General features: G+C 34.4%; 3 protein-coding genes and 1 non-coding gene across 5 annotated transcripts in view; 1 reads left to right on the plus strand and 3 right to left on the minus strand.

The window, feature by feature from the left end:
- Positions 1 to 82: 82 nt before the first annotated feature.
- LOC109538251 (dynein axonemal assembly factor 5) lies at positions 83 to 5,406 on the minus strand. Of its 2 annotated transcripts, none has more exons than XM_019905399.2 (10): positions 5,156 to 5,406; positions 4,430 to 5,094; positions 4,095 to 4,367; positions 2,485 to 2,764; positions 2,247 to 2,430; positions 1,675 to 2,191; positions 1,271 to 1,564; positions 1,030 to 1,221; positions 826 to 971; positions 83 to 299 (listed from the first exon to the last, which is right to left on the minus strand). In XM_019905399.2, exons 2-9 carry the CDS (start codon positions 5,088 to 5,090, stop codon positions 877 to 879), a joined length of 2,496 nt encoding a protein of 831 aa, XP_019760958.2. In that variant the 5' UTR covers positions 5,091 to 5,094; positions 5,156 to 5,406; the 3' UTR covers positions 83 to 299; positions 826 to 876. The 2 variants fall into 2 exon arrangements, with proteins under 2 accessions (XP_019760958.2, XP_019760957.2); XM_019905398.2 differs by having other exon boundaries at positions 83 to 305.
- Positions 5,407 to 5,485: 79 nt separating this feature from the next.
- LOC109538232 (diphthine methyltransferase) lies at positions 5,486 to 6,808 on the plus strand. Its single transcript, XM_019905375.2, has 3 exons — positions 5,486 to 5,749; positions 5,806 to 6,382; positions 6,439 to 6,808. Exons 1-3 carry the CDS (start codon positions 5,599 to 5,601, stop codon positions 6,791 to 6,793), a joined length of 1,083 nt encoding a protein of 360 aa, XP_019760934.1. The 5' UTR covers positions 5,486 to 5,598; the 3' UTR covers positions 6,794 to 6,808.
- Positions 6,809 to 9,111: 2,303 nt separating this feature from the next.
- Positions 9,112 to 10,574, minus strand: part of LOC109538238 — a 3,047-nt gene continuing 1,584 nt past the window's right edge. Inside the window, exons 3-4 of the mRNA XM_019905381.2 lie at positions 9,810 to 9,933; positions 9,112 to 9,568 (exon numbers count right to left, since the gene is read on the minus strand). Of these exons, the coding sequence (XP_019760940.1) occupies positions 9,248 to 9,568; positions 9,810 to 9,933 (445 nt within the window). The 3' untranslated portion in view covers positions 9,112 to 9,247. The remainder of the gene's footprint in view (positions 9,569 to 9,809; positions 9,934 to 10,574) is intronic.
- Positions 10,026 to 10,097, minus strand: Trnap-ugg. The gene has a single exon. It is a non-coding gene; the product is annotated as a tRNA-Pro (tRNA).

The raw sequence follows: 10,574 nt of genomic DNA on the forward strand, positions 1-10,574 counted from the left end.
GGTTGGAACTCTCCAATCTTGTCCAACTTGCTCTTACAGTCTCCGTAAAATAAGATAATTTAAAATAAAATATATTTTGAAATATTGATGATAAATCCCATTTATTCATGAAATATGTATATATAGACAAGAAAATTGCCCAAGGGCACGTAGCTCGTGAAGTTGAATTTGCGGCTTAACTTACTACAATCACCGTAAACATTTATTTCTCCGATTTGCGATGGCGATTTCCTACCAGTGGGATGTAGGATTAACGTCGAACATATACGTTCTTAACATTCATTTTCGTATTCATTTTTCTGAAACTTTTTAAAGACTAAGTATAGTTTCCTAGATATTCGTCAAAAAGTGATTGATGAACTTAATTTTAACTTTAATCCTTAGAATCGTATTTCTACAGTTATCACTAAAGTGAAAACAACTATTTGATTAGAAAATGAAGTTTGATCTTCCATGCCTTCCTAAAATATTAAATATCTGTTCTCATTTACCTACAAAATTTTTTTTATTTTACTTGGTCGAAGCCTTAATTCTCAGACCTAATTTTGACAATTTTTTTCTTACAAAAATGAAAAATCTTTGTACGGAAAAGGAAAAAATTGCTGCGATTTTGACTCCGAACTGAAATCCGTTCACACAACTGTGGATCAATTCTAATATTTTCAAGGAACGTCTCGGTGTAGGATTGCTTGATAATACATGGCATTAAAAACTTTTTTTAAGTTAGTGAAAAGATGTATTAAACGTACACAACATGTTTGAAATCAGAAACATTCAAGAACAGCAGAGCACTATGGTTTTTATGTTATGGAAAATGCTACTTACAAAAGGTTTGGTTCGGCTGCTAATGCACTCTGAACTTTGTTCAATAAGGAGTTAGCTATTAGTGGAGTTTATGTATGAAACTGATATGTTTGCACAAGAATTTTCGACCTTCTTGTTATCAATTTCTGAAACTATTTGCATCACGTCTAGAAAAAAGTTACAATTAATAAGATTTTTCAGATTGACTGCAAAAATTGACCCTACTGAAAGCGTTTATCCGAACATCTTCATCATGATCTTGAAAATGTATCGTTGCAGTGGCAAGGATAAGTTCCCTGTGAGCTTTATATGTGTCATTTCGGAATTCTTCTGGAACATTGACGAATAGTTTTTCTAAGCAAATTAACGCAGCGATACGAACTGCTCGATTTGGATCATCCAACCTTTTTAAAACCTCTATAAAAGAAATGCCTCAAATCTCTGTTGAAAAAATATATATCATTACCTGGATAGATACTAATCAGATCATCGTTGCTCCAAATGTCTTTCTCTACACAATTTTTCTTGATTAAAGTTAAGCATTCAATCGATTTTTTCCTGCTTTCTTGTGAAGCATCTTCCAAGAGTGATAATAACAAAGGAATAAGCTTTTCAACCAGCGGTTTCAAATCAGCCGAAGAATTAAACAAGTTTATTCCCTTTACTGGAGCTATAGCATAGCTCAGGCAAGTCACTGCGATAGTTCTAATCGATTGCGCTATAGCTCCTGCATGCCAAATCAGAGATGGGACAAAAACACCTAGATAAGAAATATTTTAATACGTATAATTATAATATTATATATTAGTCAATTTTAATGAACTAGACTCAATTTAGAAACACTCGTATAAAAACATGGAATTTCCTTACCCAGAACAAGCTTTTCCATAAAAGGATTTACATTCTCCGCTTGACTGAAAAGTGCTTCTTTCTGACTGAATAAATCAGCCAACAAGTAAAAAGTCTTAAGCCTCAATTCCGCGTCACTGTCGGTGTCCAAAACTTCAATCAAAATATCTCCTATGACTTCCATACTTGCAGAAAATCCAGAGCCACAATATCTCAGCAAAGTTAAGAAGATACAAGCGTTATCGCTTGCCAGAGTCCAAAGTTTTGGTGCACAATTTATATGCATGAACAACTGGTTAGCAAATAACTCTTGCGGAGTCTTTGAAGTTCCCAGAGCTGCATGCAGTTCTGAATACAGTTGGGAGTTTATAATATTGAGATTGTCTGGATGGGCGAGGGCTATTAAAGATGTGACTATTTTAAAAAGACTGTATCCCATGTTTGCTTCTAAAGTCTCTTCGTCTGTATCTGTTCTTTGTATGTCATATTTGGACATTAACGCTCGTACACACTCCAAAAGTGCTAATTGAAAATGTTTCTGCAATTCGTTTGCGATGTAGGATTACGTAATTGACTAGAAAATGTTATTTTACCTTTCGACTGCAACAAATTTGATCTTCAGACAACACTTGGCTTAACGTTTCTAAACCTTTCGAGATTTCGGATTTTGGTGCTCCGGTAATAAGACCAGCTAAAACCTTTAAAGGCCCAAAGTGGCACTCATTTTCTATGACTGGGATAATTAATTTTGACCATGTTTCATAGGTCACAAACACACTAAATAAAACGTAAGCTGCATTGGGATTAAACAAAGATTGAACAAAAACATACCCGATAATTTTACTGGCTTCAACAATATTCTCCACCACTCTTTTATCATCATCAGTAGCTGCGGAATACATTGCGGGTAAAAGTGATTGAGGATTGTATTTATTTTCCCCATGCAGCACTAAAGAGCATAGGAGTTGACTGCATCTCACTCTCACGTCTTCTTGCCAACTCAAGAGTTCATTTGATACCGCACCAGCTATTTTGTCTATATTTCTTTGAACTAATACTCGGCAGCCTAAACTTGGCCGTTGAAGATGTGTCGGGTATCCACATGGGGTGTCTGGAAGAAACGGATCAATAATTTTTTTGTCAAAAAGGAGTCAGAACTCAGGATTTTATTATAGAGAGCAATAAAAGCAGAATTATTCTACTTTGCAGTAGTTATTGTAGAGCTCATTCTCTTCTTTGCATTCTGAAACTGAGACTAAAAAAAAAAGAAAACATTAAAGGGATGCTACAGAATCACCAAAAAAATAAATGAAACAATTTCCCCAAAAATGTTAACTGAAACTTAATAAGCCTTAAATTTTAGTTTACCAAATCTAATTTCCATCGCAAATGTTTTTCTTTTAAGCTGAAAATTTCAGTTTTCAGCTGTTGGATCTAGTTTTTGTACATGATTGGTAATGCCAATCAATCAAAATTTTCGTTTAAAATGTACAAGGGGGGGAATTTCAAGATTTTCGGCTGTTGGATTTACATAATTAGCGATGCCAATTAATGTACATTAAGTCAATCTTAAATTTTTCTTCGGGAACTTTCTCCCCGTGTGAAAAACTCTTCTATAGACTCTAAAAAATATGTTCTTTTATAGACTCCAAAAAATTATTATAAACAAAAATCTTAGAGAAACTGAAAAAATGAGTGAAATAAAGATCATAATTTGGCATGTAACGACCATAATCATTGAATTTTGTTTTAAATTATACATATATTTTTTCGAGCTGCTGAATCCAGTAGTGCCCTTTTTTTTGTCTACGTAGCAGTAAAAAAAAGTAAGTAAAAGCAAAGCGAAAACCCTCAAAAAGCTTGAAAATTTTGTGAAAAAAAGCAGATAATTTTCTTACAACCTTGAAAGTCAATGAGAAAATCAGTCATTTTTTTCATTCCGAAATTTAGACCCGTTTTTAGACGGATGAACAAATTAACATGTTTTCTTTATATAAAATCAATTAGAAGCAAGGTTCTTTGAGACACATGATGTCTAAATCGACTTTAAAAATACAATTCTTTTTTGCGCAGTTTTTAGAGCCTATAGAATATGTTTTTAACCGGAAAAAAAGTCTTAGAAGATAAAAAAATTAAGGTCCGTCCTAATGTGCATTGATTACCATTAATTAAACTGCTAATATAAAAATTATTTTTTTAAATGGACATTCTCCCGTGTTTGCTCATTTCTTTCGACTTATCGCTTGAAAATTCTAAAAAACCAATATATTTTTGTTCAGAAGTTATAATACAGTGGCACTTAAAATATTCAGAACTACCTATTTGATTAAATTATCTTTCTGCTATCATAGGAAGTAGTCAGAGCGGCAGAAAACAAGTTAAAACTGACAAACAATTAAAATTGAAAAAAAAATTTTACATTTAAAAAACGTTTATTTTACCTGTTAGAAAGTCCAGAATGTCCTTAAAGTCTTTTTCGCTTTCTTGTTGAAACTGCTGTCCTACTTTTTGCCATAAAGCATGAGCTTGAATTCTAGTGGCTTCCACTTCATCACACAGGCCAGTTAAAAGGAGCGGGAGCATTTTCTGAAAGTAAGAATATCGGTCTCTGTGATTCAATAACCAATAGCCGGCCACTTCAGCAACAGCCTGCCTAACTGCAGGAACTTGATCAAACAGTTTTTGAGCCATGGGGATCACTGCTTCATTTAGTCCTGGAACAAATAATGGTTGAAATAAACATACCAAAAAGGTAAATAAAGATCCGGAATATTACCATCACCAGTGCAATGCATTACAATTTCTCCAACTGCATGAATGGCTTCCACACGAATCTTGAACCTTTGATGTGAAAAACACGATAAGACCGGCTTTAGTAAGGTTTGCGCTTGCATGTGGAAATCCTTTGGCAGGGCTTTGGATAGGGATATTATTGTACGACAGCTAAGGTCCTTAATAGAGGGATATTTGTCTTTAATAGTTTCTGCCAAGATGCTAACGCAATCATTCAAGAAAGGTCTGAGCTCTTCGCAATTGGAATACTTGAAAATTATTTTATTTAGCAATGCCAGCATGTTCAATCTGATCTCTTCAGATTCCTCCACCAACTCAGGAGAACCGATCCTTTCCACTAATATAGGAAACACATAAGTGAGATAAAAGTCACTTAGTGGATATTTGTCCAGTATGAGAAAGGCGACAAATTGAACTGCTTCTTCTCGGACAGCCTCGGAAGGATCTCGCAGACCATTGAGGAAATATACATGGGTTTGAGTGAAAATGTCTCGAAGTTCCTGCTCAGCTAATGGACTATTTAGGAACTTTTTCAAATCCAGAAAACATTTTCTTCTGATGAACTTATCATTGCTTTGAAGACTTGCACAGATTTGCTTCACTTGGCTTGCTTTGTCCATACTATTAGCCCTTGAATTATCCATCAGACTAAAAACATTAGCAATTAACTCTGACATTCATTAATTTGAGGCAAATAAATTGATATTACCATAACAACACAAACAGGGTGAGCAGTCTATAGAGCAAGACTTATACCAGACGGACCCATGATACAATAATACATTGGATATTCCCAGGGGGGATATTTTGAGGATCCTATATTTTGTGCGGTAGGACATAAACAACCCCAAGACTAAGGTTATGGCGCGATCATATAGTTTGATAATCAGTGGGCGCGATTCTAGTTACCAGTTTTTCTTTACATTTTGGATCGAATGTTGTTAATGGTTTTTTAAATGGCCACAAAATGTGGAATAATGGGCGTAATCATATTATATTTTTTTTATAATTATTTTTATATATTTTTTTTACTCAGACCAAGTTGGAAGAAAAGAATGAAGCGGTGTGTGGGACTTAACCTAATTTACATCTTTGTTTTTRCGCGACTTAACCTAATTACACGTACCGGCTAGTTTTAAATTTAAAAAGATAATGGAAAAAGAGGATTTGCCAGAAACCATCAACATTGCAACGCTTTATAAATATACCACCGAATATAATGCAGACTCTGTTGAATGGTGTCCTCACGATCCTTGTAAGCATTTGTTTGTGTGTGGGACTTACCAATTAATAGAACACAAAGGTAAGACAACTGTTCATTATTGCAGCCATTTCAATTTAGTAAGATCCATCTTGCAGACAATAAGACGAGTAAACGAGTGGGTTGCATTTTACTATTCTCTGTCAGTCGTAATGGTTTAGAACTGCAGCAAAAGCTTGATACCCCAGCTGTTTTGGACCAAAAGTGGTGTCCGAACCCAATTGGAGGCCTTACTATATTAGGAGTAGCTAATGCAGAACGCAGTCTTGCGTTATACCAGATAGAAAATAATCAACTGAAATTTCTAACAAAGTTTGTCTTCCTTGACGATGATACAGAAACACTGATTTTGTCCCTTGATTGGTCAACTAATAAATATAGTTGCCAACAGCCCCATATAGCTTGTAGTGATTCTAAGGGAAATATTCATTTGTTGCAACTGGTGGAAAATGAACTGGTTTTGGAGCAGACTTTTCATGGCCATGAGTTTCAAGCCTGGATAACTGGGTTTTACTATTGGGATCCTAATATATTTTTTAGTGGCGGTGATGATTCCCTTATGTTGTTATTCGACAAAAGATGTGGAACTTCTCCCTTAAAAAAAATTCGTTATGATGCAGGTGTAACGGCGTTGCATTCCAATAAGTCTCATGAATACATAATAGCAGCAGGAAGGTTGGTTGATAATTACCCTAAAAATTGATTGTTCCTAGTGGCTTGTGGTATTTCAGTTATGATGAGCAAGTAAAATTGTTGGATACTCGCACCTGTAAGCCCATAGACAGCGTTCGAATGCCAGGGCCTCTATGGCGGCTAAAGTGGGATCCTTTCGTTCAAACACATCTGATAGCATCGTGTATGCTAGGAGGTGTACATATTATTAATACGGATCAGTGCAATAGTATGAGTATTATTGACAGTTACTACGAGCATGAAAATATTGCATATGGGGGAGACTGGTCTTTCCTAGATAGCTGTGAAGTGGATAAATTTGATCACAAAGGTAATCTTGTTTTTGCGTCTTGTTCCTTTTATGATAATTTGTTATGTGTATCGAAGTGTGCAGTTGATTTGCAAAGAGAGTAAACATATTTTAAAGAAGTGGTCAGTTATTACGCCCCTTTAGTTGCAATAACTAAACATTTGCACTGTCCATCCTAAAACCTCCTGTTCGCCAAATAATGTTAAAGAGTTGTGATGCAATAACCAGAAAAATGCATTTTTTTCTAAATGTAGAAATTTTTTGAATCTTTGCATAAGTTTAATAAAATTCCACATGTTTTCACAAACGCTTCATTACTAATCAACAAAGTTGTAAGTATTAAAGTTCTGAACGTTCTCTCTAAATGCTACAATGTTTAAGATGTTTGTCCAAGATTTCCAATACATCAAGCACTCCTAGCACTTAGTTGTAAACAGTAGATACAGAATGGCCGAACTTCTGGAGTGCTTCAGTTGAAAATATAGAATCAAAAATGTAAATTTTTTTAAAATTCCATGGTTTTATATCTATAAATAGGTATGTAAATAAACGTAATTAGTTTTCGTATTGGGAATGAATGAAGAGTGGTTTGGAGTCCACTGTAAATTTAGTTAACATATGCGACGCGTTTCGGTTATTTATAATATACAGGGTGGCAATTTTCTGAATCTTTGTATTCTTCTAACTTCTACATTTTTAAAGATAGAGAATCCGCTAAATGGGCAGTTTAACCGAATCCGTTAAATGGTTAAACTGCTTAACTTAGAAAAAAAGTTAAAACTGCCCTTAGGACAACTTTTTGCGTTGAATCAAATAAACTAGCACTCTTTATCATAGTCAACTTGATTTACGAGATAAAAAATAAACTTATGGTTTTTTAAATGGTAATCATAGTTGGCTGGCGGCCTATTAAAATCCTTATTTTTTTCTGAATTTAACGATATAATTGTTTGTATGTTTTTCTCTAAATTTGGAAAACGGTAATGAATAGGCATTCGAATTCTGCCCAATTTTGCCCATTTAACGGATTCTCCATCATTAGAAATGTGGATGTTACCCATACAAAGATTCAGAAAATGGCCACCCTGTATAACCATCATCAGGTAGCAGCACCTGAAAATACATAAGGAGTCAGTTGGGTGAACTTAGAGTGAAATGCAAGTTAAGTTATTCTAAAATTATCCCTAAAACTGCGTCAACGGAATTACAAGTGGAAAAAAGCTTCTGTTCGAAACAGCAAAACGCGTCGTGTATGTTAAATAAATGTATAGAGGACTTCATTCATTCACCCAATATGTTATCAAGCCACTACCTACCTCGGATTCAAGCAAAATTTGATATAATTAGCTTTGCTTAAATGTCTTTGCTTTGTTAGGCTTTACCACAGGTTACGAACCTCTAAAAATATAAAGCAAAAATATTAAATTTTAAGAGGCTGCCGAAGTGTAAGAATTAATTCGTCGGAAACGGTTAAAAAATTCTGAAATGTAATTTAAACATTTTCGATAGAATGTCTCAGGAACAGTTTTTCAATTGTGCTTTATAACGTATGTCTAAACTCATAATTCGTAAAAACCGAAAGTACTTTAAAGAATTTGAGATAGATAGGTAGATACAAATTTATTAAACATTTACATTGGTATAGGCACAAACAAAGTAACAACGTATTGACCAGTATCTCATGTATGTTCGTCCGGTTGCTCTCTTTGCCCATGATCTAAATAGGCGCTAGCCCTAAACATGGACATTCCCGAGCTAGCCATACGCACGACAACGTCAGGAGATAATCTTGAGTGGCGATTTTGGTTTTATTCGAGAGGGATTATACATATATACATTATATATATTGTATAAATAAGGAAAAATATATAGGCAATAAGGAAAAACAATCTTCCTAAAGGGAACCCAAAAATATCTTTTGCCTCGACCTTTAATCTTGATAATATCAGCCGTGGCGTAAAGTGCTGGCAGTTATAATCAGTAGCTGGCCTAGGCCACGCCCCCCCCTCTCTGGACGGTGCAAATACGAGCTAGCACCGACCAGAGCAAGGTAACACGAATCCAACCAGTCCGTGTTGGGTTTTTGCGTTTTCAGCCTGCTATGAACGCCGTACTGATTTTGCAGGAATAAGTGTTGGTTTGTCGTCACGTTTTCTTAGGGGACAAAATCCTCATAAAGTATGGGAAATTGGAATTTGAATTTTGAGAGAGAATTTAGAGATAACATTATGAGAATTTGAAATTTGCATAGAAGAATTTGAGAAGTGGTTGAAAATGTCGATTTTATCAGAAGGCTTTTTTTCAGTAGAACAATGCTTTATGATTTAGTATAAATTCTTAATCATTAGAAAGTTAGAAGAGTTTTTATTTGGAAAACGGTTAGAACCAATAGCACCAAGCAGTTTACAAAAATACACTAAACTTGTACTACAATGGTTTAATAAAAAAATAAGACCTTAAAACTAATTAACAAAAATAAAACAACAATTTACAGAATATTAGAAATGCATTCCTATGCCCTTCAACATCGGCAAGTCTTTGGTGGAATCAATCCTGCTCTATTCATCCTCCGCAAATAGTTCCTCTCTTTTTTGTCTGAAATCTTTTGCACGTCTATAATTACCACCGTGTTTGGGTGCTTTGTCATCGAGAATTGAAGATTTTGCTTCATCACTGATAAATTCTACATCTTCGTCCGGGTTTCGTTTGGTTCTGGCTAAATTTTGTCTAAGAACTTTCTGTGATTCATCTGGATTTATTTTGGTCTTTTCGCTTTGTTGACTTTCATTACCATTGCTTTCAAGTTCTTTTGATTGTCCCGCATGGTTCAGGTCCCAGTAATGTTCGCCATATCCCCCGTTTTTATCTCCCCATCTTACCTGCAACATTTGCATTATGTTTTTATTGGAGAACAATTAGTTTTAGGACTATGCAAAGAATTTTTTTTTCAATATTTACAATAAATGTTAATAATGAAGCAAAAGCAAGCTCAATTACTTTATATTTGAACTCTCCGTGATGAGGATGGCTCTTTTCATATCTATTACAAATATTGCTAGGAAGCAAATGAAGATAGATGATGTGCAGACATTTATAACAAAAAATAGCTACATGCATTACCTTTCCTTGATGGTTCAAGTTTTCCAAGTTTATTTTCTCAAATCTCTGCTCCCAGTTCTTTGGGTTTTCTGCTACGTGACCGAATTCGATCTCCTTTGGGTTATTTTGTGCCACATACATGTCCCTAAATAAAAAACAACATTTGAGGTCTGCGATTGAATATTTTGCCTTTAATTGAATGTTATAATTTTTGCATTAAAAAAATAACAAAAGTTTGGGCTCAACCGGGATTTGAACCCGGGACCTCTCGCACCCAAAGCGAGAATCATACCCCTAGACCATTGAGCCGCCATGTATAAATTCACAGAAATTTATAATAAAAAGTGTGGCCCAGATTAAAGATGTATTTGCTAATTTTAGTGTTGTAATCTTCAGAAAATGTTTTGTACATGTTGCTGTATATGACATAAAATATTGCGTATACCCACATATGATCTTTATTTCTCAATAGGCTATCCACCTATCGACGTCATTCTGCCAATATTGCGTATTTTATATGGAAGCGTACTTTTTCAAAACTATTATATGCATATGGAATAATTAGATTTACTTTTTTTTCGGTAAAAATATATTTGTGGAAAAACTGCAAAATATGTCCACAAGTGGTGCAATGAGGTAAATAAGTTTACGCTTTATTATTGATTATTTTTTAAGTTTTTCCCATATATCTTGCGAAACAAGATACTTTTTATGCAAAATGTAGGATACCATTTTCCTTTTGCTATTTAACCATTGACTGACAATTTAATATAAATATACGTATAT

Source organism: Dendroctonus ponderosae, unplaced genomic scaffold (genome assembly GCF_020466585.1).
Source record: "Dendroctonus ponderosae isolate FM_Combo_2020 unplaced genomic scaffold, Dpon_F_20191213v2 Dpon_F_20191213_2, whole genome shotgun sequence".
Lineage (NCBI taxonomy): Eukaryota > Metazoa > Arthropoda > Insecta > Coleoptera > Curculionidae > Dendroctonus > Dendroctonus ponderosae.

What these genes read in the sequence shown, in the direction of transcription:
- LOC109538251 (XM_019905399.2), bottom strand. Translation starts at nt 5,090, where the DNA reads ATGGATAATTCAAGGGCTAATAGTATGGACAAAGCAAGCCAAGTGAAG. An exon ending in TATGGAAAAGCTTGTTCTGG is followed by an intron (nt 1,565 to 1,674) that starts GTAAGGAAATTC and finishes TTTCTTATCTAG; the next exon opens with GTGTTTTTGTCCCATCTCTG. An exon ending in TCTGATTAGTATCTATCCAG is followed by an intron (nt 1,222 to 1,270) that starts GTAATGATATAT and finishes TTTCTTTTATAG; the next exon opens with AGGTTTTAAAAAGGTTGGAT.
- LOC109538232 (XM_019905375.2), top strand. Translation starts at nt 5,599, where the DNA reads ATGGAAAAAGAGGATTTGCCAGAAACCATCAACATTGCAACGCTTTAT. An exon ending in CCAATTAATAGAACACAAAG is followed by an intron (nt 5,750 to 5,805) that starts GTAAGACAACTG and finishes TCCATCTTGCAG; the next exon opens with ACAATAAGACGAGTAAACGA. An exon ending in TACATAATAGCAGCAGGAAG is followed by an intron (nt 6,383 to 6,438) that starts GTTGGTTGATAA and finishes GTGGTATTTCAG; the next exon opens with TTATGATGAGCAAGTAAAAT.